This window comes from Trachypithecus francoisi, unplaced genomic scaffold (assembly GCF_009764315.1).
Source record: "Trachypithecus francoisi isolate TF-2019V2 unplaced genomic scaffold, Tfra_2.0 Lachesis_group13, whole genome shotgun sequence".
Lineage (NCBI taxonomy): Eukaryota > Metazoa > Chordata > Mammalia > Primates > Cercopithecidae > Trachypithecus > Trachypithecus francoisi.
The window spans coordinates 67,979,026-68,005,580 of record NW_022681458.1 but is presented as its reverse complement, the minus strand read 5'-3'; the positions used below and the strand labels follow the sequence as shown (position 1 = coordinate 68,005,580).

The 26,555-nt window shown below is 34.9% G+C and overlaps 2 protein-coding genes across 2 annotated transcripts in view; one reads left to right on the top strand and one right to left on the bottom strand.

Annotated features, from left to right (window-relative positions):
• OLA1 (Obg like ATPase 1) overlaps nt 1-26,555 on the bottom strand; it is a 178,076-nt gene that overhangs the window by 99,956 nt on the left and 51,565 nt on the right. The window lies entirely within an intron of this gene.
• Nucleotides 16,006-16,831, top strand: LOC117094846 (uncharacterized protein KIAA1143-like). Its single transcript, XM_033231095.1, has one exon. The coding sequence runs from the start codon at nt 16,043-16,045 to the stop codon at nt 16,505-16,507; it is 465 nt and encodes a 154-aa protein (XP_033086986.1). The 5' UTR covers nt 16,006-16,042; the 3' UTR covers nt 16,508-16,831.

The following is a 26,555-nucleotide window of genomic DNA, read 5'->3' as shown; positions in this document are numbered from 1 at the left end:
ATTCAATAATAACAAAACACGTTCTTTTCAAAAGCATGTAGTTCATTTGGCCCAGACTATGCATAGCCAAAAAACAAGTCCCAAATTTAAAAGAACTGAAATCACACAGAGGATGATCCCTAACTACAAAAAAATTAAATTAGAAATCAATAACAGTAAGAATGCTAGAAAAGCTCCAAATACTTGGAAATACACAAACGTTTTAAGAATCAATGGATCAAAGAAGTCACAAGAAAAATAAGGAAATATTTTAAACTAAGGGATAATAAAAATATAACCTATCAACGTATGTGGGATGCAGCTAAAGCAGTGCTTAGAGAGAAGTTTGTAACTTTAAATAATCATATTAGAAAACAACCTCCAAAATTAATAATCTGAGTTCTCACCCTAAGAAATTGGAGAAAGAAAAAGTAAATTAAAACCAAACAGGCGTTTGATGGGCAGCAAGAGAGGACAGTGGACTCCAGAGAGCCCTGAGCAGCCCCCACCCATCACAGCCTTCAGGGCTTCACACGGGAGGAGCCGCAGCTGGCGCAGCAGGCCCACTTACCACCTCCACAACCACTGGGGAGACCCAGCAGCCGCCGGCGCCCCCACCCTGCCCTCAGCGCTGTCAACAGCCAGCCCAGCACCAGGGGCAGCGGGGAGCGGGGGCCCAGTCGGTCTCACATAGACCAGCAGGGACAAGAAGGTCATCACTATGAAAGTTTTGGGAACAGTAAAACGGTTCAATGTAAGAAATGGATACGGATTCATCAACAGGAATGACACCAAGTGAGATGTATTTGTACACCAAACTGCCATAAAGAATAACCCCAAGAACTACCTTGGCAGTGGCGGAGCTGGAGAGATGTGGAGTTTGATGTTGTTGAAGGAGAAAAGAATGCAGAGGCAGCCAGCACCGCAGGCCCTGGTGGAGTTCCAGTTCACGGCAGTAAATATGCAGGGGACTGTACCTTTATAAGTCCCTATCTACCTCCCAGGGGTCCTCCAGGCAACTGCCAGCAGAATTACCATAATAGTGAGAGTGGCAAAAAGAACCAGGGAAAAGAGTGCTCCCTAAGGCCAGGCCCAACACGCAGGGCCTACGGAAGGAAAAGTTCCCACCTTCCTACCTCCAGGCAAGGAAAAATTCCCAACTTCCTACATGCGGAGACCCTACACGTGGGGAGAAGTGCTGGAGGGTACCCACAACCAGTGGGCAAGAGAACAAGGCAGGCCAATGGGGCAGAGTAGGCATCGGGGAGACAGACCATGATTCTTCAGGGACGCTCTGCCAAAGGTAGTCTAGAGAGGACAGAAGTGAAGAGGATAAGGAAAAATCAAGGAGATGATACCCAAGGTCAGACACCTCAGCAACAGTGCCACTACAACTTCAAGTACCAGTGCAGACAACCTGAAAACTCTTGATATGGTTTGCCTGTTCTGTCTCCTTCAAATCTCATGTTGAAATGTAATCCCCAGTGTTGGAGGTGGGGTCTGGTAATACATGCTTGGGTCATGGGGGCAGATCCCTCATGAAAGACTCGGTGCTGTCCTCACCATAAGGAGTTCTTGTTCTGAGTTGAGTGCGATCTGGTTGTTTAAAAAAGAGTGGCACTCTCTCTTGCTCCATCTCACTTGTTCCCTCTCTAGCCATGTGACATGCCACCTCCCCCTTTGCCTTCCGCCGTGACTGGCCGTGACTGTAAGCTCCTGAGGCCTCACCAGAAGCAGATGCTGGTGGCATGCTTCCTATAGGACCTGCAGAACCGTAAGCCAAAATAAACTTATTTTGTTTATATATTACCCAGCTTCAGGTATTTCTTCATAGCAACACAAAAATGGACTAACACAACTCTAAACCACAAGATGGCAAAGTGGTGAAAAATGTCAGATCGCCAGCAGATAAGGCTATCCACTATCTACCATCATCCTGTTTAGTCATCTAACAAGAAGAAATGAATATAAAACTCCAGCAATAAGAAATGAACAAAAGATTGGAGCTGAAGACCTTAAGTACTTGCTTTTTGTCCAACGATCAGATAACTAGAACTATTTGCATTACCTATGCAGCGTGAGGTTTTTATTACTTTTACCTAAATATGCTTCTTTCTGTTAATAACAAACATATTTTTAAGCCTGTTTTTTTCTCAATCTGCCTTTAAAGAAAGGTTTTTAAATTGTTTTATATTTGTTCAAGTTAAGATTTTTAAGAACTTCATTTGAAATCTGTGATAAAAGTTTACAACTTGATTTTTTTATAAGTCAACAACCTATAAGCACCTGTTAAAAAAAAGGTCTTAAGTAATTTTAAAATACCCAAATAGGTAGAAAGAAGGAAATAATAAAAGATATGAGAATAAACTGGTGAAATAGGAAATGAACAAAGAAAAAAAAATCAGTGAAACCCATAGTTCTTTAAAAAGCTCAACAAAATTGATAAACCTCTAGATAGACTAATCAAAAAGAAAGACAAAAATTACACTTCATTCTAACATCACGAAGGAAAAAGGAGACATTATAGGTCTTAAGTCATTAAACATACAATGAGAATATTAATAATTTTATGCCCAATAAATTTGACAGCTTAAATGAAGTAATCAAAATGCTATAAAGACAAAAATTACCAAAACTGAACTAAGAAGAAATAGAAAATAAGAATAGTCCTACATCGGTTCAAGAAATTGAATCTGAAATAAAAACCTTCCCACAAAAAAAAACAATAAAAATAAAAAAATAAAATTCCATGGTAAATTTTATCAAGCATTTAGGGGAGAAATAACATGAATCCTCCATAAATTCTTCCAGGAAATCAAAGAGAAAATACTTCACAAGTGATTTTTACAAGGTTCATATTACCCTGGTATCAAATTCTGACAAAAATTACAATAAAAGAAAACCACAGAAACAATAATCCCTCATTAATACAGATGTAAAAATCCTTTAAAACATTTTTAGCAAATCAAATTCAAAAGCACACAGGTTTATTTATAATGACAGAGTGAGTTCATCTTGGGAATAATAAAAGCTTACCATTCAAAAATCAGTCTATGTAATTCACCATATTAATAGAATTAAAAAAACCAGATCATTCCAATAGATAAAAGAAATTCATTTGACAAAATTCAACACCTATTCAGGATAAAAACTCTCAGCAAACTAGGAATAATGGGTAACTACTTCAACCTGATTAGGGGCTTCTAAAACTAACCTATAATATCACTTATAATAGCAGAAAAATATTAAATACCTAGGGATAAAATGAACAAAATATGTATAAGATTTATACTCTGTAACCTATCAAATACTGTTGAGAAGAGATCCAAATAAATTTAAAAATTTATCACCTTCATGGATTGGTAGTCTCCACTGACAGTTTCAATACAAAGTCAAAAATCAAAACATTCCAGCAAGCTTTTTTTTCAGGTTCTTAAATTTATACAGAAATGCAAAGGAACTAGAAAAGCTAAAGAAATCTTAAAAAATAGGAAAAGGGTCAGAAGACCTACACTATCTAATTTTAAGACTTACTCTAAAGCTATAGTAATCAAGACAGTATAGTATTGCCAAAGCAAATAGATCAATGGAACAGAATAGAGTGCACAAACTGACCTGCACTTGACCTCCTAAAACAGTGAATTGAATTTTGACAAGGTGCCAAGTTAATTCAGTGAGAGAAAAATATTCAACAAATGATTCTGGAAAAACTATGCATCTCTATGGAAGAAAATTAACACCTTACCCCATGCCATATGCAAAATTAACTAGAAAGATGATAGACCTGAATGTAAGAGCTAAAGTTATTTAATATTAAACTTTAACAAAAGAAAATATCTGTAACACTGCGCTGGGTAAAGATTTCTGAACCAGACACAAAAAACACAAATATCAGAGAAAATCAACTGATAAAATGAACATCCTAATGAAAAATTTTGTTCTTTGAAAGACATAATTAAAAAAAAAAAAAAGCCAGCCACAGACTAGGAGAAAATTTCATATAATATATACTTAACAAAGAATTTGTATCTAGAATATGTAAAGAACTCTTTCCACTCAAAATAAGACAAATAATCCAACTAAAAATGGACAAAAGATTTAAACAGACACTTCACCAAAGAAGACATACAGTTTGGAAGTAAGCAAACAAAAAGACGGTCATCACTAATAGGCTGGAAAACAGAAATGACAGCCACAATGAAATATTCTCTATAATGCCTAAACTAGAAACAATTGACAATATCAAGTGTTAGAAAGGATGTGGAGGAACTGGAACTCATATTGCTGGTTAGAAATCAAAATGTTACAGTCACTTTGGAAAACAGTATGGCAGTATTTTATAAAGCTAAACATACAGTTACCATACACTTCAGCAATCCCATTTCTAGATATTTACCCAAAAGAAATAGAAACATATATCCATACAAACATTTCTACACAAATAATTCATAACAATAAAAACCGGAAACAATTCAAATGTCCACCAGTTAATGAATGGACAAGCAAACTGATAATATTAAAGGCTACATAGTAATAAGAAAGTATTAATGTACACAATATGAATGAATATCAAAAACATTATGCTAGGTTTAAAAAAAGGTCAAACAGAAAAAACTATATACTGTATGATACTACATGAAATTTTAAATATAATAAAAATGCAACAATAGAAAGCAGATCAGTGAGTACTTAAGGATAAGGGTTAGGGGAGAGGATCAACTGCAAAAGGACACAAAGAAACATTTTAGGATGATTGAAACATTGTGTATTTTGACTATGATAGTAGATCTACAACTGTGTACAATAAACTTCATCAAACTGTACACTAAGAATATATGATTTTTGTTACATGTATATTTTACCTTAATGTTGTCTGGAGAAAACACCATACAGACAAACTTGATATACATACATTATTTTTGATAAGATTTCATACTTGATTACTAAAGTTCACCATTATAGGCTGATAGGAAATTAACTAAGATTGAATTTTACCTATTTTGAAATCTTAATATGGGAGAATAGCAGTTTATAATAATTTGCTGTTAAATGGATTTCAAAAATTATTTTGGCCTCAGGTTTCCAGAAATAAAAACAAAAGCTGATTTAATAAAAACAAAAATTGGAAAAGATAGCAATTTAAAATACATGTCACAAATAGGCAAATAAAAAACAATTTGAGGGGAAACAATTTGCTGTAAGTGGATTAATTACTTTCTACTTCTAATGATTTGGGGATTTCCTAGACTCATTCTCAATGAGGAGGGGCTTTTCTAAACTCCTTCTCAGGTGCCCCTGTACTTATGCAAGAAGGCTCTTGAAATAGTACTCTAGGATATCAAAAGCTAAACATTTCATCATGGTAAGGTCTTACACCTAGAGAGACAAAGAGCTTTTTATCACAAAAAGTGGGAGGTATGGGGATGAATTAAAATAAAGAAAACAATGCATGTTTCTGCAAAAACTTTATTTTCAAGAAGAACCATTTTATTTTAGATGCTAAACTCATCAATTCAAAATTTTGTTTTCAAAAGATTCCCTCAATAAAGCAATTCATTTCTGTGCTATTTAGTTTGCTGTATTTTTACAAGCACCAGGCTGAGCAAACCATGATTGAGAGAAGCCATCTTATGCACATTGCTGTTGTCCCACATCGTTCAGAACAAACCTTTTTAGATCGTTAACTACCACAGGAGTGCTGATTACACAGGCACCAGCAATTTCCTAACCAATGACCACCTGAACAATGATGTGTTCAGCTTCTCAGACCCTGCAGCCTTTCAAAGGTGAATCATTTCACAGTTTGGAACTAGATCTCCATAGCAACTTCCCTTTGAGGGTTTTAGAATCACCATCCAGTAATTCTATGATCATCAAGCTCAACCATTCCCAATGGTTCTTTTCACAGCAGATGGAAAAGGAAGCCTTGAAATTTTACAGTCTATTTCAAGCAATTCATCTGGCAGCCTATTAGAATTCAAAATATTTCGACCTTCAATCACAAAGCATGTTATCTGAAGCTGTGGTGATCTCAAGTCAAGACAAGCAGACGTTTTAGTCTAATCATCCATGATGAGAAGAGACTGACAAAAACTCTTAATTCAACCACCATCAAAATGCTTATTTTAACTGCATGAAAGTCTTTCAACAGGCAATGAAAACACACCATGTACCATTTTATCACAACCTTCTGTTCAAGGAAAATATGAATTCTGAATATTGACATGGATCTCTGCACTTCTTAGTCTGCTTGGAACAAATATGTTTCTTAAAAGTTAGCATAAATCCAATTTAAGAGCACTATTATCCTCTGCTGCAAAAGCTAGAAACCTTAAGCAAACAGCAATGGACTTTTGACAAAGTCAGCTAGCTTAATAAAATCAAGTACATTTGGATTTCTTAAATTTTTTTCAGACTTTCGACAAAGTCTGCCAGCTTAATAAAATCAAGTACATTTGAATTTCTTAAATTTTTTCCAGACTTTTGACAAAGTCAGCCAGCTTAATAAAATCAAATACATTTGGATTTCTTAAAATTTTTTCAGACACAACCTAAAATGATTAATCAGAAAATTAACATCAACTTCTCAGAAAATTAATATCAATTAAAAGGAAAGAATAGATCTCAAAAAAAACTTAATTTACAAAAAGTTGTTGACTTTTCCCCAATTCAACTAATTCTCTAGTGATTTCAAAATATACTAGCCCTATTTTTTAAATACTGAATTAAACTACATAAAAAAAGCTGTACATTTCAAATTGCTACTAAACTACAGCTAATTTATCCAAACTCTTTTTACACCTAAAGGTTCAATGCTATGTCATAATTTCATTAACATTCAGTATTTATTATAGGTATTAGCCAAATACAGGTATTTATTTCAGTATTTATTATAGATGTTTGGTGGCATATTATAAGCCTATGCAAAAGTTAAAAACACCTATTTTCTATTTATTAATTAAATCAAAACAGCTGTCTGGGAAGAACTAAACTAATTTTATGAATAAACGAAATCAAAATAAACACTGGTAAAACAAGACAATTTTAATTTATAAATCCACTCCTTCCACAAAGGAACACTAGAAATAATCAACAGTTTCAAAGCCTGGTGGAACTGGTGGATCTGGAAAAGTAAGATAGAAATTTAATTAATTCACGAGCAAGAAAAAATATAGTAAACTTACTCTACTTCCTTAAGATAAACATACACTTGATATGATCAAATTGTTATTACTTTCTGCATACATTAGGCCAGCTAACTTAAACTGTCTTTATACGGGCCTATGAACAAAGTACATTTCAAATCACATATATAGTATATATGCTATTTTCTATTCAACATCTTTAACCTAAGCTTTATATTTGGTTTAAATGTCTAATCACAAAATGAGAAGATAGCAAAATTATTTTATGTTGTAAAACTAGTTCCAAAAAACTTGTACAAACCTGATAAACTCCTGACTTCTGAAACTAAGTACAAATTTACAAAGAAATAAGCAATTTATCAATTATTTCAACAAGAACAAAATTAAAACTTTGCTCCTAAACAGTATTACCTTCTATTTTTAAAAGTTCCACTTCCACCAGAAAGGAATGAGTACAGCAAGAAAGATGCCATATCTTATCCATTTCTTACTTGTCTTATTTTGTATTGGTTTAGTTTATGATCTGAGCTATATAACTTATATTAAAACTACATTAGGTATTTTAAAAAGCAAATGTGAGTAGTGATTTTAACCAAAGATAATGCTTAAGTTAAAAGGATAATGAATGGGCAGAAAATTATATGCACAGGAGTGCATGTATTTTTTAACTGTAAGTAGTTTATTTTACACATATCCAGGATAAAACATTACCAAGAAAAGAAAAAAAACAAAAAACTTAAAAACTAAATTCCTAAAGTGTAACTTTATGGTTACAGTTTGACAAACTGTGAGAAATGACTGGCTATTGTACAATACATCAAAGTTTAAATAAATAGAAACATCTCAAAACAGTTACGCATAAGTACTCAGTATAGTATACTGACTTCAGTTTATTAAATATTCAAAACTTCATGTCCATATGCTAGATATTCAAATATATATATTTGCTACACTAAAGGCTGATTTATGGGAATCTTATATTAACTTAGGAATACTTCTTTAAAAAACTCTTCAATATCAACAGTTATGGAACCTATAAATATTTTTGCTGAATTATCTGAAAAACAGAAAAAGGTTCATGTGGGATAAACATATAAAGGTTTTTAGACATATCTACTGGGTAACAATATTATAATAAATTTCCTAAAACTACATGCTCCTTATAAAGCAGATTTACTAACATTTACTTACTGACTAAATCTGAATTGTAAAGCATTTCATCATTTGTCTTAATTGTTCCACTGGGCTTCAAACTTCTTAAAGACAGATATATTATGAATTTTACTAACCCAGACCTTAGGGTTTGACATCTGACATCGTAAGCACTTAATAAATGTTTGCTATCAATTATTAGACAGTAGTGATAGCTATAATTGAAACGCTCCATGTTTCTGAAACATTCTGGACTGGCAACTTTTCACTTGCAACTCACATAATGAGAACCAGAAAGAGAGTAATTTAATGAGAAAGCATAATAAAATAGAAAAATATCTTGACAGAGCTTCATTTTTCACTTTTCTCCTTTACTCACAAATTTATAAGAAATCTGCTTCTAGGTTATAAGCTAACATAAACTACTGAGTCTAACAGCCTAGGGCAACCTTAAGTTTATTTTATAACATATAATCAAGCAACATACTGTAATTGAAGCACACTGAAAACAGCAGTTACTAGCTAATTAACATTAGCAGAAACATTTTTCTCAATGAAGGTTAAAAAAATCTAAAGATTTGATAATAAAAGTTTGTTATAAATATTATATTTATGTGGGCAACTATTAATATTTTACCTTCAGTCTAATACCGAGAAATGTATCCATTTCTATTCTTATCAATAGCTTTATCCGCATTTTGACTACAAAATGCTGGGAACGGATAAGTAAAACCAGACTCCTCAGCTTTAAGTATAGCACCAGAAATCCAGCCATACAATCTGAGTACAAATTTGTTGTATGTGCGTTAGTGCTCTGTTTCTTCAATCAATATAGCAAAAGTGTAGTTACCACAATACTTGACCTCTGACTGGGGCAGCAATCTAAAGGAAAGCACCTCTAGCAAATGTGTTATTCCTCAGATAAGACAGCAGGATGCAGTATAATGGCTAAAACCTTTTTTCCTAAAGACAGTCATGCAGCTTCAGTGACATTCTAAGTCTTCACTGTCCTGTGGACACAAAACTTGAGGAGAACCCTTTTCTACTGGCCTACCTGGCCCTAACTGAATATTCAAGTATGAAAATACAAGTTACACTGGAATTTCTGCATACATCATTTGATCCTGGCAGTCTGGGAAAAGATAGAAATCAAAAGTAGTAAAATAATCTGTTTTAAGAAGTGTCCATGATAAATGTCAAAGTTTTAAAAACAAACAAATCCTAACTGCATGTTTTGGTTAAAGAGGTTGCTTAATAGCAAGTAATAAAAGCATTTAAAAATGCACACACCCTTTGACTCAGTACTTTTAGGAAATTATCATTTTAGTACTTTTAGGTATTTATCTCCAAGGAAAACAAATCAGGCAAGAGGACAATGGTACATATAAGGTATGTACAAGGAGGCTGGTAGTATCATTCACTCACTCATTCAACAAATACTGAAGAGCACCCCTGTATCTATGGTCTTGGATCTTACATTCTAGTATGGCAAAACAAATAACAAACAAACAAACAAAAACCATGATTTGCTAATACTTTATCAGAGAAAATTATGGAAAAGGAGCAACTGGCAACATAGAGGTCACTGGTGACATAAACAAGGGCATTTTAAAACACTCTTTTGGGAGCAAAACCTCACTGGAGTAGGTTTTTAAAAGGAATAGAGGCCGGGCGCGGTGGCTCAAGCCTGTAATCCCAGCACTTTGGGAGGCCGAGACGGGCGGATCACGAGGTCAGGAGATCGAGACCATCCTGGCTAACATGGTGAAACCCCGTCTCTACTAAAAAATACAAAAAACTAGCCGGGCGACATGGCGGGCGCCTGTAGTCCCAGCTGCTTGGGAGGCTGAGGCAGGAGAATGGCGTAAACCCAGGAGGCGGAGCTTGCAGTGAGCTGAGACCCGGCCACAGCACTCCAGCCTGGGCGACAGAGCGAGACTCCGTCTCAAAAAAAAAAAAAAAAAAAAAAAAGGAATAGAATGTGAAGAAGTGGAGACAACCTCTTTTTAGCTTTGTTGTGAAGGCGAACAAATAAAACAGTAGCTAGGGAGAGGAGGGAATGAGGGCCAAGGGACTCTGTTGTTTTGTTTTTCTTTCATGTTCATTTTTTAAAGATGGGTGATATTACTGCATGTTTGCAAGCTCATGGGAACCAACTAGAGAGAAAATGTGACACAGGTAAGAGGGCATGACAGCAGGATCACAGTCCTATATGACAGAGGGAAGCAGATTTCATGTGCAAGTGGATGGGGTTAGCCTTGGCAGGGACAACTCACTCGTTATAATCAGAGGGAAAGGTAGAGTATATGATGCAAGTGGATGTAGGGTGACAGAACTCAGACAGCAGGCCTCACTCAGCTTCATGGCACTCACATTTGCTGTTGCCTCTGTTTACAAATATTTACGTGATTTGTTCCCTTACCTCCTTCAGTTATTTACTCAATTGTCAACTTCAGTGAATCTCTCCTGGCCTTTAAAACTACAAACTCCACCCTAACACTTACTATACTATGCTCCTTCCCTACTTTTTCTCCTCAGTATTTATTGCCAATCTAATATACAACATACTTTACTTTTTAAACACCTTATTTATTGTCTATCTCCCTCCTTTAGCATATAAGCACTTTGAGGGCACAGATTTTTGTTTTGTTTGTTCACTATCATATCCTTGAGTGAATAAATTCTGGGAAAAGAGGGAGGTAATTCTCTTCTGACTGCTTCTGTTTTCTCAATAAAATAAGGAACTGAAAGAGGGAAGAAACAGTTAAATATTTGAAGCACTAAAAATCTGAAATGACCTAAATATCCATCATTTAAGTAAACTGTGGTATGTTCCTATGACAAAATGCTACATAGCCATTAAAAAGAGTTAAGAGTGATCCACATGTATTATATGCAATTTAATTTCTTTTTAAAAATTTCTTTCAATTTCTGGGAAGTACAAATGGGTATTGAGGAAGGTGCACACATACGGCAGCAATGGGCCACTCATCTGCAGTACAAATGGATTACTGTGGTCATAACTATCAGACAGAAAATCATTTTTGTTTCTCCTAAATAAAAAAAAAATCCCTGTTTTCATCCCTCAATTCACCATCTTATCAACAACCCTCCCAAGCAGGTCTCTCCAGGTTAGGGCTGTCTTTTTATCCTGTTTGTAAGATGCCATGCAATATCCAAGATGTTTTGAGTTGATTTGATGGTGACAACAAAACTGTCAGTTACTCCATCCCCAATTACCTCATCTAATTGTGGGAGTTAAACTAAAAGTTTTCCATAAATGCCAGAATCTCACTGTTTGTCAAAGAATTTAGTTCACTGAAAAGTGTGTACTGCCTCAGTTAATAAAATGTTCAAAAGTTTCACTGTTAAGTGGCTCCATACAATCTCTAAAAATGCCATTTTTTTGGAAGTCCAGCATCACATCTTTAATAAAATGGGACACTACTTCAGCAAAAAAAATGGTCAATCTTGGCTAATATAACTACTGTATCTGCACATAACTTACTCCCAGAAAAAAATACAACAAGTGCAGTTCTGAGGGAGGGATTAGTTACAATGTGTTGGCACACCAGGACTCTAAGTTAGCAGAAAGTAGGCCACTGGCATCAGAATGAGCTGGCCAACAGCAAAGCCAGACTTGATAATCCAGCCATGAGCTGTGCAATGAGGAGTCAAACTGAGACCAGAAGAGTTCAGTCTCTCATGGGTTTCTTCAGATATTTCAGGAAGTATGCACTAGGGTACAGAAAACATGTAGAAAACAGAGCACACAAGATCCAGGTTGGAGAAGGGAGAACCCTAGCTGGAAAATCTGAATTCACCACTTAGCATTAGTGGCCTTTATCTCTCCAGGCTATCTGTTCAGTACTCCCAAATAGCCACCTTATCCCTCTATCGAATACCATACTCCTCTGATAACTAGACTGTTCTCATTTATGTAGAACTAGTGGTACTGTGATGTGTAAGAGGGCAAAAATAAGCAAATGACGATTTTGATCTGGATGCTACCACTTACACATTGGAAGTGTTAAGCAAGTCAAAATCTAAGTCTCAGTTTCCTCATTTGTAAAATGTAGATAATAGTAGTACTTTCCTCTTAGGATTAAATGAGATGATGCATGTAGAAGGCCTTGCAGAGTCCTGATCTCAAGAGGAACTCAATAAAGGGTACTCAGTATCTCTTCTTCTCATTAATACTATCAGAAATGTTCAGGTCTCTAAAGATAGGAATTTAGCTTTGATTTCCAAATCAAGATGACCAAAAGAAAAACTGGGGCTTTGGGGTTGAGACACAGGTATATTCTTTGATTTCATTTCTTCCTCTCTTGTTCTCAACCAGCAGGCTATAGTCCATGCAACTAAAGAAGGAAATTCCAGCCTGATTCCATGCTGGCTGCTCAGCTGTCCACAGGATGAAAGTTTTTTATAAAAATCCAAGTATGCAATGTTGGTCTGGTGAACATGAAGACTGACATCTATCAAATTAAATTTAGCATTTAAAAATGAGTGTTTCCTCCTCTGCTTTGAGAGTGGCCTAAGTTTATCCTGCTTTCAAAAGAAAATATGAAAAGGAAAGAACAGTAACTTCACAGTGAAGAAACCTGACCAACATTACCTTAACCAAGCAAGGAAGATCACTAATGGCATGTAGTTATCACGTACTCCAGGATATGATGTGAAGTGTACTTTACCTCTATAATATTCTTTCCAAAAACCCACAACCCAGTCTAATCATGAGGAAGATATCAGATAAGCCCAATATAAGGAATAGTCTATAAAATATCTGAACAGTGAAGGATGTCAAGGTTATGAAAAATAAAGAAAGACTAAGAAACTATAAGGAGAACAGAGAAGACTAAGGAAACATGACAAGTAAATGTAATGTGATATCCTGGATTGAATCCTGGAACAGAAAAATGACATTAGTGGAAACTGGTGAAATCTAAATGAAGTCTAGAGTTTAGTTAACAGCAATATACCAGTGTTGGTTCCTTAGTTTTGACAAATGTATCACAGTAAAATGATAACATAAGAGGTAATGGAAACTGAGTGAGGTGTATATGAGAACTCTACGTATTATCTGTGAAACTTTTCTGTAATCTAACACTGTTCCAAAATAAAATATTTATTTCAACAAAATGGGCAAGATATTCAGACTATATTAAACAAGAAAAGCAAGTTTAAGCATCATATGCATAGTATGTTCTCAAGTTGTTTGAAAAGTAGCTTTTTTTAAAATTATAAAGTAATATGTATGTCTATAATATATGAAGAAAATACAGATATATTAGCTAGGGTAAATAAGGCTATGGAAGTAAAAGAGATTCCAAAATACTGTGGCTTCACAAACAGAAAAGTTTATTTCTCTTTAATTTCAATCTTAACATAAATGGTCCAGCTTGGTGGAGCAGCTCCCCGTTCCTTGTAGTCATTCACAGATTCAGGTACTTTCCAAGTCATGGCTCTGCTATTCTCTAAGGCACTGTCATCATCTGAATGGTCTGAGTACTTCCAATTAAAACAGCATAAAAGGAAAAGAGCAACTACTAGAAAAGGCACAATGTCTTGAGATCCAGGCCAAAAAGTGTCACATACCAATTCTTTTCACAACCCACTGCAAAAAACACAAACACATATTCTCAAGGTAAATTGGGAAATGTAGTAAAAAAAAAAATGAAATAAAATGTAGTAAAGATGAGCAGCCATGTGCCAAGAAGAAGGAGAGCATGGATTATAGTGGACAACTAGTAATCACCATTAAAATACATAGGTAAAAGAAGAAATCACCTAGAAATCTATAAATAACCACTGTCAATATTCGAATACTTATTTTTTGAGACTTTTTTCCTATGAGCCTATTTTTTTTTTTTTTTTTTTTTTGGTTAAACAAACCAGAATGCTTCTATGTATAACCTATTCTTTCACTTGTAGTGTGACAGACAGCTTTCCACTTTAATACAGCCTGCATAGTATTCCACTGCACTGAATTAATGTGCTAGATCCAATTTCCTCTCATCTGTATTTTATCCATCTTTCAAGTATTTCTTTAAAATCTACCTCATCCAGGAAGGCTTTTGCTATGTTGAGTTTATACATTCACTCTACTGATGCTGATTTATCATTAATTCCCAATGATAGTCTGAAATGCATAATTTAAATATGAGTATAAAGTAGTCTGAGAATTTCAAACATATAAGCTTTATATATTCAACCTATATATTAGTCACTAAGGAAGAAAATATATTTTTCACATTTTCCTTAGGTAATCTCTACAGTACTTAATAAAGAATTATGCAAACAAACTGATCTTTTAAAGAATTTTTCAGGCCGGGCACGGTGGCTCATGCCTGTAATCCCAGCACATTGGGAGGCTGAGGTGACTGGATCACCTGAGGTCAGGAGTTAAAGACCAGCCTGGCCAACATGGTGAAACCTTGCTTCTACTAAAAATACAAAAATTAGCCAGGTGTGGTGGCACGTGCCTGTAGTCCTAGCTACTTGGGAGGCTGAGGCAGGAGAATCGAGTGAACCCGGGAGGTAGAGGTTGCAGTGAGCCAAGATTGCGCCACTGCACTCCAGCCTAGATGACAAAGCAAGACTCCATCTCAAATAAATACATAAATAAAGTATTTTTCATATATAAACAGCAATCAGAAAACATAACACAAGAGAATACCACATTTACAATACCAACAAAAAAGAGACAAGACATCTAGAAATAAACTTTACAAGAAATATGCAAAACCAACATGAGAGACCTTTAACACATTTCTAAATGCTCCAATAGTATACTTCAACAAGTAAAAGAACGTATCATGTTTTTGAATGGGAAGATTCAAAACATGTAAGTAAGTTAATGTATAAATGTATTGTCTTCATAATAATAATTCCAACAAGATTTCTACTTGTAGGATGTAGAAAGCTGATTCTTAAGTTTATATGGAAAAAATAAACAAGACCAAACACACTGAATATGAAAAGGAAATAAGCTTGACAAGATACAGGTTGAACTCCATAATCCAAAAATCTGAAATCCAAAATGCTCCAATATCCAAAACTTTATGAGCTCCAACATGACGCCACAGGTGGAAAATTCCAAACCTGACTTCTGTGACAGCTCACAGTCAAAATGCAAGCGCACAGCACACAGTTTACACAGCATATCCAAGAGGAAAGAAGATCCTCTCAGCCCTCTTGAGCTGGCATATCTTCTCCGATCATACCCAGACACCTCCATGCAAGCACATCCACAAAGGGTATAAAATGGCATGTGTTGTGCAGGCTGGACACACAGGTTCCCTGCTGATGTTCCCACATAGGGCCAAGACCTATGTGCATTACTCACTTGTTTTTCGCTTATTCTGTGCTCTGGGGTGTAAAAATATTCTTGAAAATGTCAAAAAAAAAAAAAAAAAAGGCCTGCTGATGCCCCTACAGCTAACAGTGATAAGAAAAAAAAGGAAGTGTTTATGTTTATCTTTAGCACAGAAAGACCTGGAGAAATTGAACAGTGGTGTAAGTGTGAAACGTCCTACAGGAGAGCATGGTGTTGAAATGTCCACCATATATGACACGAAGAAACGAGGGTATAAACTGTTGGCACTCTATACCAAAAGTGATGAACAGAAGTTAATGAAAAACAGAAAAACACCAAATAAAGCTAAAAATGAAGATCTCAATCATGTATTGAAAAAGTGGATCCATCAGTATCACAGTGAACACATGCTACTTAATAATATGATCGGTCTTTACCTAGAGCTACCATGAGCAAGCGGAACCAGGTATCGTACGTACGGCCAGCCGAGCCAGCGTTTCTGGCCCGCTTCAAGGAACGGGTCAGCTACGGGGAGGGACCCACCATAGAGAGTAAGAGAATTCAGCCTCAGCCCCCAGATGAAAATGGAAATCACAGTGACAAAGAAGATGAACAGCCTCAAGTGGTGGTTTTGAAAAGGGGAGACCTGTCAGTTGAAGAAGTCATGAAAATTAAAGCAGAAATAAAGGCTGCCAAAGCAGATGAAGAACCAGCTCCAGCTGATGGAAGAATCATATACCGAAAACCAGTCAAGCGTCCCTCAGATGAAAAATATTCAGGTTTAACAGCAAGCTCAAAAAAGAAGAAGCCAAATGAAGATGAAATAAATCAGGACTCGGTCAAAAAGAGCTCACAAAAACAAATTAAAAATAGTAGCCTCCTTTCTTTTGACAACGAAGATGAAAATGAGTAAGTGTAAATATTTTGAATTTAGTCTACTTTGAAAGTATATGGAGTGTTTTTTAAAATAACATTTTTTCCTATTATAAAGACACTACAAGTTCCTTATAGAAAGTTTAGGAAATAGAGAAAAAAATTTAATAAACTACATCTATTCATAAATCAGAGGGGTATTGACCCCTCTGACTTAAAATGCCAACTCTATAGAAATTAGCTAGTATTAACATTTTGTTATTTCCCTTGTGTGGTTGTACATGTATGTAAATTATATTTTTAAGCAAAATACATTTTTTGTGTGTAAACAAAATTTTATAAATACAGTTGTGTTGCAAAAAAATAAAAAATAAAAAAATAATATGATCAAAAAACAAGCAAAGATCTACTGAAGAACTAAAAATTAAAGGGGATTGTGAATACTCAACAGCCTGGTTGTAGAAATTTAAGACACTCCATTCAATTTTTAAAATGTTGTGGTGATAAAGCATCTGCTGATCACAAATCAATGAAAAATTCACTGACACATTTGCCAAGGTCATCACTGATGAAAATGTGATGCCAGAACAAGTCTATATTGCTCGAGAAAAATCACTACTGTTTTGGTGTTATTGCCCCAGAAAGATACTGACTACAGGTAATAAGATTGTTCCTAAGGAATTAAGGATGCCAACAACAGAATACCTGTGCTAGGATGTGCTAATACAGCAGGCACACTTGCTGTGAGAGCCAAAAGCTTGCATCCTTGCTATTTTCAAGGAGTGAACTTCTTACCAGTCCATTATGCTAACAAAAAGATATGGATCACCACAGACACCATTTCTAATTGGTTTCACAAACATTTTGTACCAGCAGGACTGAATGACAACTACAAGATCTTGCTGTTCCCTGGAAATTGTTTTGCTCATCCTCCAGCTGAAATTCTCATCAAAAGTAATGTTTATGCCATGTGCTTTCCTCCAATGTGACTTCTTTAACTAAGTCATGTGACCAGGGTATCCTTAGATCAATGAAGAGTAAATATAAAAACACTTTCTTGAATAGCATGCTAGTAGCAGTGAACAGAGGCATCGGTATGGAAAGTTTTCAAAAGGAGTTTAGCATGAAGGATGCCACATATGCTGTTGCCAATGCTTGGAACACAGTAACTAAAGACACAACCTCTGTCCTGTGACTATATTGAGTGATGATGATGAACAAGGTGGTGACTGTGAAGGATTCTGTATGTCCAGTGAGAAAAAATGATGCCTGACCTCCTTATATATGCAAACTATATACCTTCAGAGTCTGTCAGCAAGCTGGAATAAGCGAATATCAAAGACATTTTTAACATCAATAATGAGGCTCCAGTTGTTCATTCATTGACCAATGGTTAAACGGCCAAAATTGTTCTGAATCAAGGTGATCATGATAATACCAATGATGAAGAGGACGTTAATTCTGCAGAAGTACATATAGACCACATGGTGAAAATGTGTGATGGGCTTATAAAAGGACTAGAACAGCATGTGTTCATAACAGAACAAGGAATCACATCAGTTTATAAAATCAAAGACAGGTTGCTAAGACAAAAAAACATGATTAATGAGGCAGATGATCTGAAGCAAACATTTTAAAAAACCATCCAGCAGAATGTCTCCTCATGCCTACAAAACCCACTTTCTAGTCCTTCACTTGCCTCTAATATTTCTTTTCTCCTAAATAAATAAATAAATACAGTATACAGTAACCTTCTTATCAAAACACAGCATCATAGATGGAGACTGAAAGCCTACTGCTGTTGGTTGTTGTTGTTGTCTAACAGCTGACATGGGTATTCTGGTGATGCTACTGTGCTGCTGAGTTACCCTGAACACATCATCTTTTCACATATTAATGATATGTTACATTTACTGTTAAGTACTTACATGTAAATAAGTGTAAGAAAATGGCTGCTTAATCAGCAGCATATAAATTCAGAGTCAGGAAGGATGGTGATGCAAAACAACTACAGATTGTCGCCATGAGTGGCTGAGACAGTGACAACTTTGCTTTCTGATGGTTTGACATATACAAACTTTTGTTTCATGCACAAAATTATTAAAAATATTGTATGAAATTACTTTCAGCTATGTGTGTAAGGCGTATATGAAACATAAATAAATTTCATGTTTAGACTTGAGTCCCATACCCAAGATATCTCATTATGTATATGCAAATGTTCCAAAATCTGAAAAAATCCAAAATCCAAAACACTTCTGATCCCAAGCACTTCAGATAAGAGATATTCACCTTGTATTACTATATCTTAATTATATAAAAGGTGTGGCATTAAGAAATTAATATATTGGCAGATTGATGAAACGAATAGGAAGATCTGAAATGAGCCCAAATACTCACAGGAATCTAGCATATGATAAAAGCAACTCAAATCCATAGACTTTTTAATAAAAAGTATTGAACAACCAAAGGGCTGTTTGCAAAAAAAAATAAAAAGGTAGGATCTATGTCTCAGTGCATATAAACTGTAAATGTAAACGAAATCATAAAAAAAGAAAATATAGGTAAATTATTTTGTAACCAGGGATTGAGGAAAACCTTTCTGATGACTCAGATCAACTAAAAAAAAATTTGAATAGCACAAGACATCACAAAGAAAGCTAAAGTACAAATGACAAACTTGGAAAAAACATCTGCAACTCATACAACATAGGGCTGATATCTATAAAGAAGTCTTAGTTGTTAAGAAATTTAAAAATGAAAGAAAGAACAATACGATAAGGGACAAGCAACATGAACAGGCAATCCATTAAAAAAATAGCTCTTAAATATGAAGAGATGTTCAGCCTCACTGACTCATAATGAGAAAAGCAAAGTAAAACTATACCAACATATCATTTCTCTCCTAGAAAAGTGCAAAAAATATGTAGGTTTAACACATTCTTCTGGCAAGGGCATAGAGAAATAGGCATTCACATACACTGTTGGTAGCAGTGCAAAAATGGTATAACTCCTAAATGGGAAACTTAAATATCTACCATAATTACTGATGCATTTTCTCTTTGACCCAACAATCCCATTTTTGTAAACCTATCTCCCATTCACTATACATGTATAAAATGACATATATACTGAATTATGAATTTGGCCTTGTGGCATTATAATACAATCAGAGCAAAAAGAGCAAAAAAAAAAAAAAAACTGGAAAACACTCAAGTACCCACCAATACTGAACGATCTCAATAAACAACGTTACAGCCATACAATGAAATAAAATGCATCTGAGAAGAAAAATGAAAACAATAACTGTGTGCTGCTGTGGAGGCCCTCTAGGAGATTGCAAATGCCAAAAGTAAGGTACTTCAGTGTACGTTGTAGGCTATTTTTCATTCAGGAAAGAGAAAAAAAATTTTAATTGCATTTGTTTATATTTATATAAAGAAATTACAGAAAAATACATAAGGAATAGTAAAAATAAATGCTGTGGGCGTGAGGGGGGACATGGTAGATACAGACAAGGAGTAAGCCTTCTCAGCGTATACCTTTATGTCTATTTTACTTCTGTGCCACATATGTAATTATATATTCAAAACAATTACTTTTGGATTTAAATTTGTATAGTATTTCTCAGTAATTAATATTTGACATATATCTCATTATGACTATAAACCAAATATGAAATCATCTCCATTTCACATATGAGGAAACTGAGACTCATGAAGCTTAAATGCTACTCCTTGCACAAAACTAGTAAGTTACAAAGCTGGGACTAAAATACACGGACCTATTTCCAAATATTGGGTTACTTCTATGTTGAATATATGAAATTCTACCTTCAAAGGCAGTAAGTACTGCTTCAAATGATTTACATGAAAGTTACAAGCACAATATTAAGAACAGATTTTGATCAACCACACGTTAGTAATTATCAAAGAGTAATGTGGAAGCATTCCGATTTTAGTACATTCAGCAGTATTCCAAAGGAAAAGAATATACCTTAGCTCTAGGAATAATGGGTGTATACCTAATAATAGGTTATGTTTCACAAATCAATTTTGAAAACTTCTTACATTAGAAAGTAACTCTTGGTCAAAGGATATAAAATTTCAGTTAGACAAGAAGAATCCATTCAAGAGTTCTATTGTACATAACAGTAAGTATAGTTAATACTATATTTGTATCCTTGAAAATTGCTAACAGTAGATTTCAAGTGTTACCCCAATCAAAAAAAATGACAAGTATATGAGGTAAGGTATACATTAAACACCTTGATTCAGCCAATCCACAATGTATACATATATGAAAACATTATGTTGTACAACATAAATATATAATTTATACTTAAAAATGTATGTATATACAGAAAAATAATTCCTGATCCAATGTCATTTAGGAAACTGACAAGACAGAACAACTTCAGCATGTGTTTACAATAACACTTTCTCTTTTATTTCAGAAAAGTGTTCCTGAAGTCTAAAACACAATGTCCCCTTTTATCTCAACCCACATTCACCCAAGTCAATGTTTTCCCCTAAAATGAAAATTCTTTTTCTTTTTTTTTTTTTTCTTTTGTGAAGACAGGGTCCTGGCTCTGACTCTGTCGCCCAGGCTAGAATGCAGAGATGCAATCACAGCTCACTGCAGCCTTGAACTACTGTGCTGAGGTGATCTTCCCGCCTCAGCCTACTGAGTAGCTGGGACTAGAGGCACCCGTCACATACTCGGCTAATTTATTATTTTTTAAAATTTGTGTAGATATGGGGTCTCACTGTGTTGCCCAGGCTGGTCTCAAACTCCTGACCTCAAGCAGTCCTCTCAACTTGGTCTTCCACAGTGCTGGGATTACAGGCATGAGTCACTACACCCAACCAAAAATCGTTTCTTGAAAAAAAATTACCAGTAAACTCGTGGGCCACACCCTGCATTATCTAAATTCTTCCTCATGCACATGTTTATGGCTATCTAAATTCTAGATGCGCTCTAAGTCCAGGAATTCTCTCGATCACAGCACATGTGTACAAGCAAATGAAAATAGTTGGTAGCAGTTTGTCAATCCCTGATTCAGAATATTCACATATAATATTATTGATATGACTGGACTAAAATCTACCATCTTGCTAGCAATTTTCTACTTGTTCCAGCTATTCTTTCTTTCTTCCTCTTTCTCTGACTTGTGCTAAGGATTTTTTAATAATTCCATTTTATCTCTTCTATAGATTTATTATTATGCCTCTATTTCAAAACTTCCAGTAGCTGTCTAAAGGTTTACAACATACATTTTTCATTAACCTGAGTACACCTTTAAATGATATTATAAGTATCCCTTATCCAAAATGCCTGAAACCAGAAGTGTTTCAGATTTCGGATTTTTTTTGGATTTTGGAATATGTGCATTATACTTATCAGTTAAGCATCCATAATCTAAAAGTCCAAAATCTAAAATGTTCCTACAAGCATTTCCTTTGAGCATCATCAGCCCTCAAAAAGTTTCAGATTTTGAAGCATTTTAATTTTGAATTTTTAGAGATACTCAGCCTACACACCACTTCAGATTTGCTATGTGCTCATTCATTCATTCATTCGTATTTCACACGACAACTGCAAAGTTGAGTAGTTTCAAAAACTGTATGACCCTCAAAGGCTATAATATTTATTATTTAATCTTTATATAAAAAGTTTGCTGATTCTTGTTTCAGAACAATTAACAATAAAATATCAATTTTTTCCTTCATTTATTCCATCTGCCTAAATAACTTGCTTTAATATTTCTTGTAGAGTAGGTCTACTGGCAATGAATTCCTAGCCTTTGTTTGCCTATGAAAGACTATTTCTGTTTCATTTTTGAAAAATATTTTCATTAGGCATAGATTTCTGGGCTGAGTTTTTTTCTTTCAGCACTTCAACAGGGTCATTCCACTGTCTCCTAGCCTCCATAATTATGAAAAGTCAGCCATCACATAAACTTCCTATCATTGTTCTCCATATATAATGTTACCTTTTTCTCTGGGTGCCTTGGAGATTTACTCGTTAACTCTCATTTTAAGCAGCTTGAACATTACATGTCCATATGTGTAAGCATATGTGTGTGGTATTTATCCTGCTTGTTATTCTCTTGAGCTTTTTGGACCTATGGTTTTGTCTCCCATTAATTTTGGAAAATTCTTGGTCATTATTTCTTAAAATTCTTGGTCATTATTTATTTTCTTTCTTTTTTTCTTGAGTGCAGTGGCATGATCTCAGCTCACTACAACCTCCGCCCCCTGGATTCAAGTGATTCTCGTGCCTCAGCCTCCTGAGTAGCTGGGATTACAGGTGTGCACCACCATGCCGGGCTAATTTCTATATTTTTAGTAGAGATGAGGTTTCACCATGTTGGCCAAGCTGGTCTTAAACTCCTGACCTCAGGTGATCCACCCACCTTGGCCTCCCAAAGTGCTGGGATTACAGGTGTGAGTCACTGTGCCCAGCCATCTAAGGCTTGTTTCAATGACTGCTTTATCCCTGAGTGTGTTTTTTCTTGCTTTTTAAATTCATCTAGTGTTGTTCTTGTTGTTGTTGGGAGCTGATCCTCTTGTGTGCAACAGTAGAAACTAAATAGTTTTTAATGCCGAAAACGGGGCAAGTCTTTTCCTCTCCTAGGTTTTACTGAAGGGTTAGAGTTTATCTAGTTAGGAATTGGTCTGGGTTTGAAGTTAGCACTACTGTTACCCTCAGTATACTACAGGCTTTAAACTCCTGTAGAAATATCTTGTTTTTATGATGGGGCTTAAAATTTATCAGAGTAATGTCTATTCTATTGTGAGTTTAGCTCTTTCCTTTACACCAGGAATCGTTGTCTATTCTTTCCTCTCCTGTCTCTCACCCAGCAGCTGTTAATTATTATTAGAAACCTGTTAGTTTGGTGGTGACCCAGACCAATTATTATTAGAAACCTGTTAGTTAATGGTTGGGGACCCAGACCAATCCTCTGTTGTTCTGAGCAAGCCTCAGCCTTAGTCACATGTCATGCTGGGTCTTGAGGATACAGCTGTATCAGTTATCTATCCTCCTGCCCTAAACCACAGTTGCGGGCCCAGCATATTCCTGACAAAGTAGACACACACGTGCACGCACTTTCCTCTCCCCAACTGCACTGAATTTCAGAATTTCATCAAGGCCCTAAGGCTTGCTGTGCTTACTACTTCCTTCCCACTCCACTGTTCCCAGATGACGGCTTTTGTTGTATAGTGGAGAGAAGGGAGAAGCTACCTGTCACCACTGTTCTTGTCCCCAGGGTGTGTGCCACGTCGCATACTTTTGGGGACTCTTTCCCATTTCCCATCTGCTGGGATTCTTACCCCATCCACTAGTGAAGAAGGAATATACAAGAGGGTACCAGGTCCCCCAGTTTCTGCAGCCTTCACGGATATCACAAATTCTTGCTGGCGTGGACTCAACCTTCACTAATCTGTCCCAATTCTAGCTGAACTCTTCTCACTGGTGTACCATTGTGTCTACCCAAGTTGAGTGTGTGTTCATGTCTCCTCCATCCCCACAGGCACTGTATATCCTTACATTTTAAAGTTAGTCAGGTTCCTTTTCATTGTGAGGGTAGGAGTGATACTCCTTCCAGTTCTCTACACTCCAGGGCAAAAACTAGAGGGCCTCACAACTTTTTAAAACCGCTGTTTAAAATAAAAATATTTCCTGATGACTGGTCTATATTTCAAAGATTTAAAAATCCCAATATGTAAATTAACATGTGCCAATTCTTATTCAAACCCCCGTATTCTCATTTAATTACACTCATTATTTTCTTGTAAAAAAGTTTAATTGAACAGCTAAGTATAAATTTTTGAAGGAAAGAAGAGCCAACTTCTTCTTTCGATTGCACCCTTTAGTGAAAATTATGATCACAAGAATTTGTCTCCTGTGACTTGCTGATTATAAAGAATAAAACATACATACATTTACCACAACTCTATGTCATCATCCTCTGGTATTCTACAATGTGCTTTTGGTTAGGAGTTTTTATCTTGTATACAACATATGAACGTACATATTCATATTCTCTCTTTCTCTCTCTGTGCAATTTTGAAACTATGGTAATATTCCAGATCGGAAGGGACCCACAACATGGTCTGCAGTTTCAGTTAAATATCCTATCTGAATCCTGCTGTGCTTCAGCCTCCATCTGAATTTATCTCCTGTTATAATACCATTATTTCTAAGAATATTTCCTCAGGTAAGACATTAAGACTTATGGGTCTGTAATGTAAAATCCTACCATAAATAACCACTTTAAGGCATATAAAAGTTAAAATTTATACACTTATTGCTATCCTTTATTTATTACTATGCTCAAAAAAAATCACTGCTGTAATTTTTTTATTCCAATATCACAGGCACAAATTTTCCAGTTGCATGCATGAAAAAAATTTTTTTAAATATGCTGTCTTCATATAGTAACTAATCCAAAATAGAAAACTATCCTTGTACCAACTGAAGTCTCAGGGACAGATGCACTGATTAGAGACTTCAACAACATAACTCATGCTGTCTGAAAGGCCTTCTCAGGCAGATGTTCCATCTTATGACTCATTTAATCATTTACTTATATACTAATGTCCACTACATTATACCACTCACATCAAAGCAACCAAGCAGTGAAAAAGAAATGCCAAATCTTGTTCTTGCAAATACAAAGTTCCCATTTAGACTGTTTCTAAAAAGAACAAAAGGTCTTATTTTAAGTAGTTTCCTGCTTTTTAATCACTGAATTCATGTAGAGCTTCTGTATGCAAACTATTATTGAGGTTTAGCAAGCCAATTATATTGCAGAGGCATACCACTGGCTACTTTTAAAAACATCCTTACACTATGCCTTTTACTTGTTATTAAAATAAAAACTAAATATACCTTTTACCTATTATTAAACAACAGTGACATTCTTAAAGCTTTTTACAAAGTACAAGATAATAAACTTACTTTAAATGAGTAATTTTATTCCATTAGTCCCAAAACATGTTTTTTGAAATAATTATCTAAAAATCCTTGTCAACTCAAATAATGTCAATATACTAGTACTGTTAACTTACTTAAATAAATCATAACCAGGATTATTTAACAAAACATCAAAGGGAAAAAACTCAATTACTTAGAATCCATTGGTATGGTTCTCTAAGCATCTAGATTTGCTGTGTAGAGTTAATGCTCATGCAAATATAAAAGAAGTTATCTAACAGTCTAAATATTTATGCTAATATCAATCTTAAGTTTTAATCAGTTATATTTTGTTCTTTTAACAGAAGAAAATGAATTAAAATGAGTACAAAATGCTTTTAACTGGGAATTTAAAAATTAGAAAAATACTATTAAAGTGATCATGAATGTATCATATTAAGAGTATTAAATTTCATTTGAAAATCAAATTGTATAATTGAAGGATTTTCACACACATGGGGTTTTCCACATTTTATCTCTTAATGTAATATTTATTCAAAGTACATTTTAAAATTGAGAAATACCTTTAATAATACAACCACCTTCTTATTTGCTACCAAAATAAGGGAGAGATTTTTATGAAACTGTCGTGTTAAATAATAGTCAATAGCTGCACACATTCAGTAAACAAATTCAGTTCAAGGGAAGAAGAACTACATCACCATTTGGTGGTTGTAATTTAGATTATTCTAGCGTGTAATACTTTAATTGTATAAAACAAAGCTGATGTCACAAATACAAAAGAATTTCTTGCAAAGCAAGTACCACAAGTAATTTCTATGCTGCCACTGATGGCTGACAAGTGATGAGCACTTTGTTCAAATGTATATGCTATGCACATAAGACAACAGGTGGTTTATAAAAAGAAAATACTGAAGAGAAGCTTTTAACATGTTCACAATCAACGTTTTTATAATATGCCCTGTCAGAATATCTGCTATAATCTTTGAATAACTAAAAGAACTCTTAAACAGGGAAATATAATATTCTCAACCTAAAAAAGAAGCTGAATCAAACTAGAATTAATGCCGAATGTTTATATAAGGCCGAATGTTTATATAAGACAATGTACTGATATATTACCAATGTAGTGATATGTTGCCAGT

Excerpts from the sequence above, each read along its gene's own strand:
- LOC117094846 (XM_033231095.1), top strand. The coding sequence starts at position 16,043 with ATGAGCAAGCGGAACCAGGTATCGTACGTACGGCCAGCCGAGCCAGCG.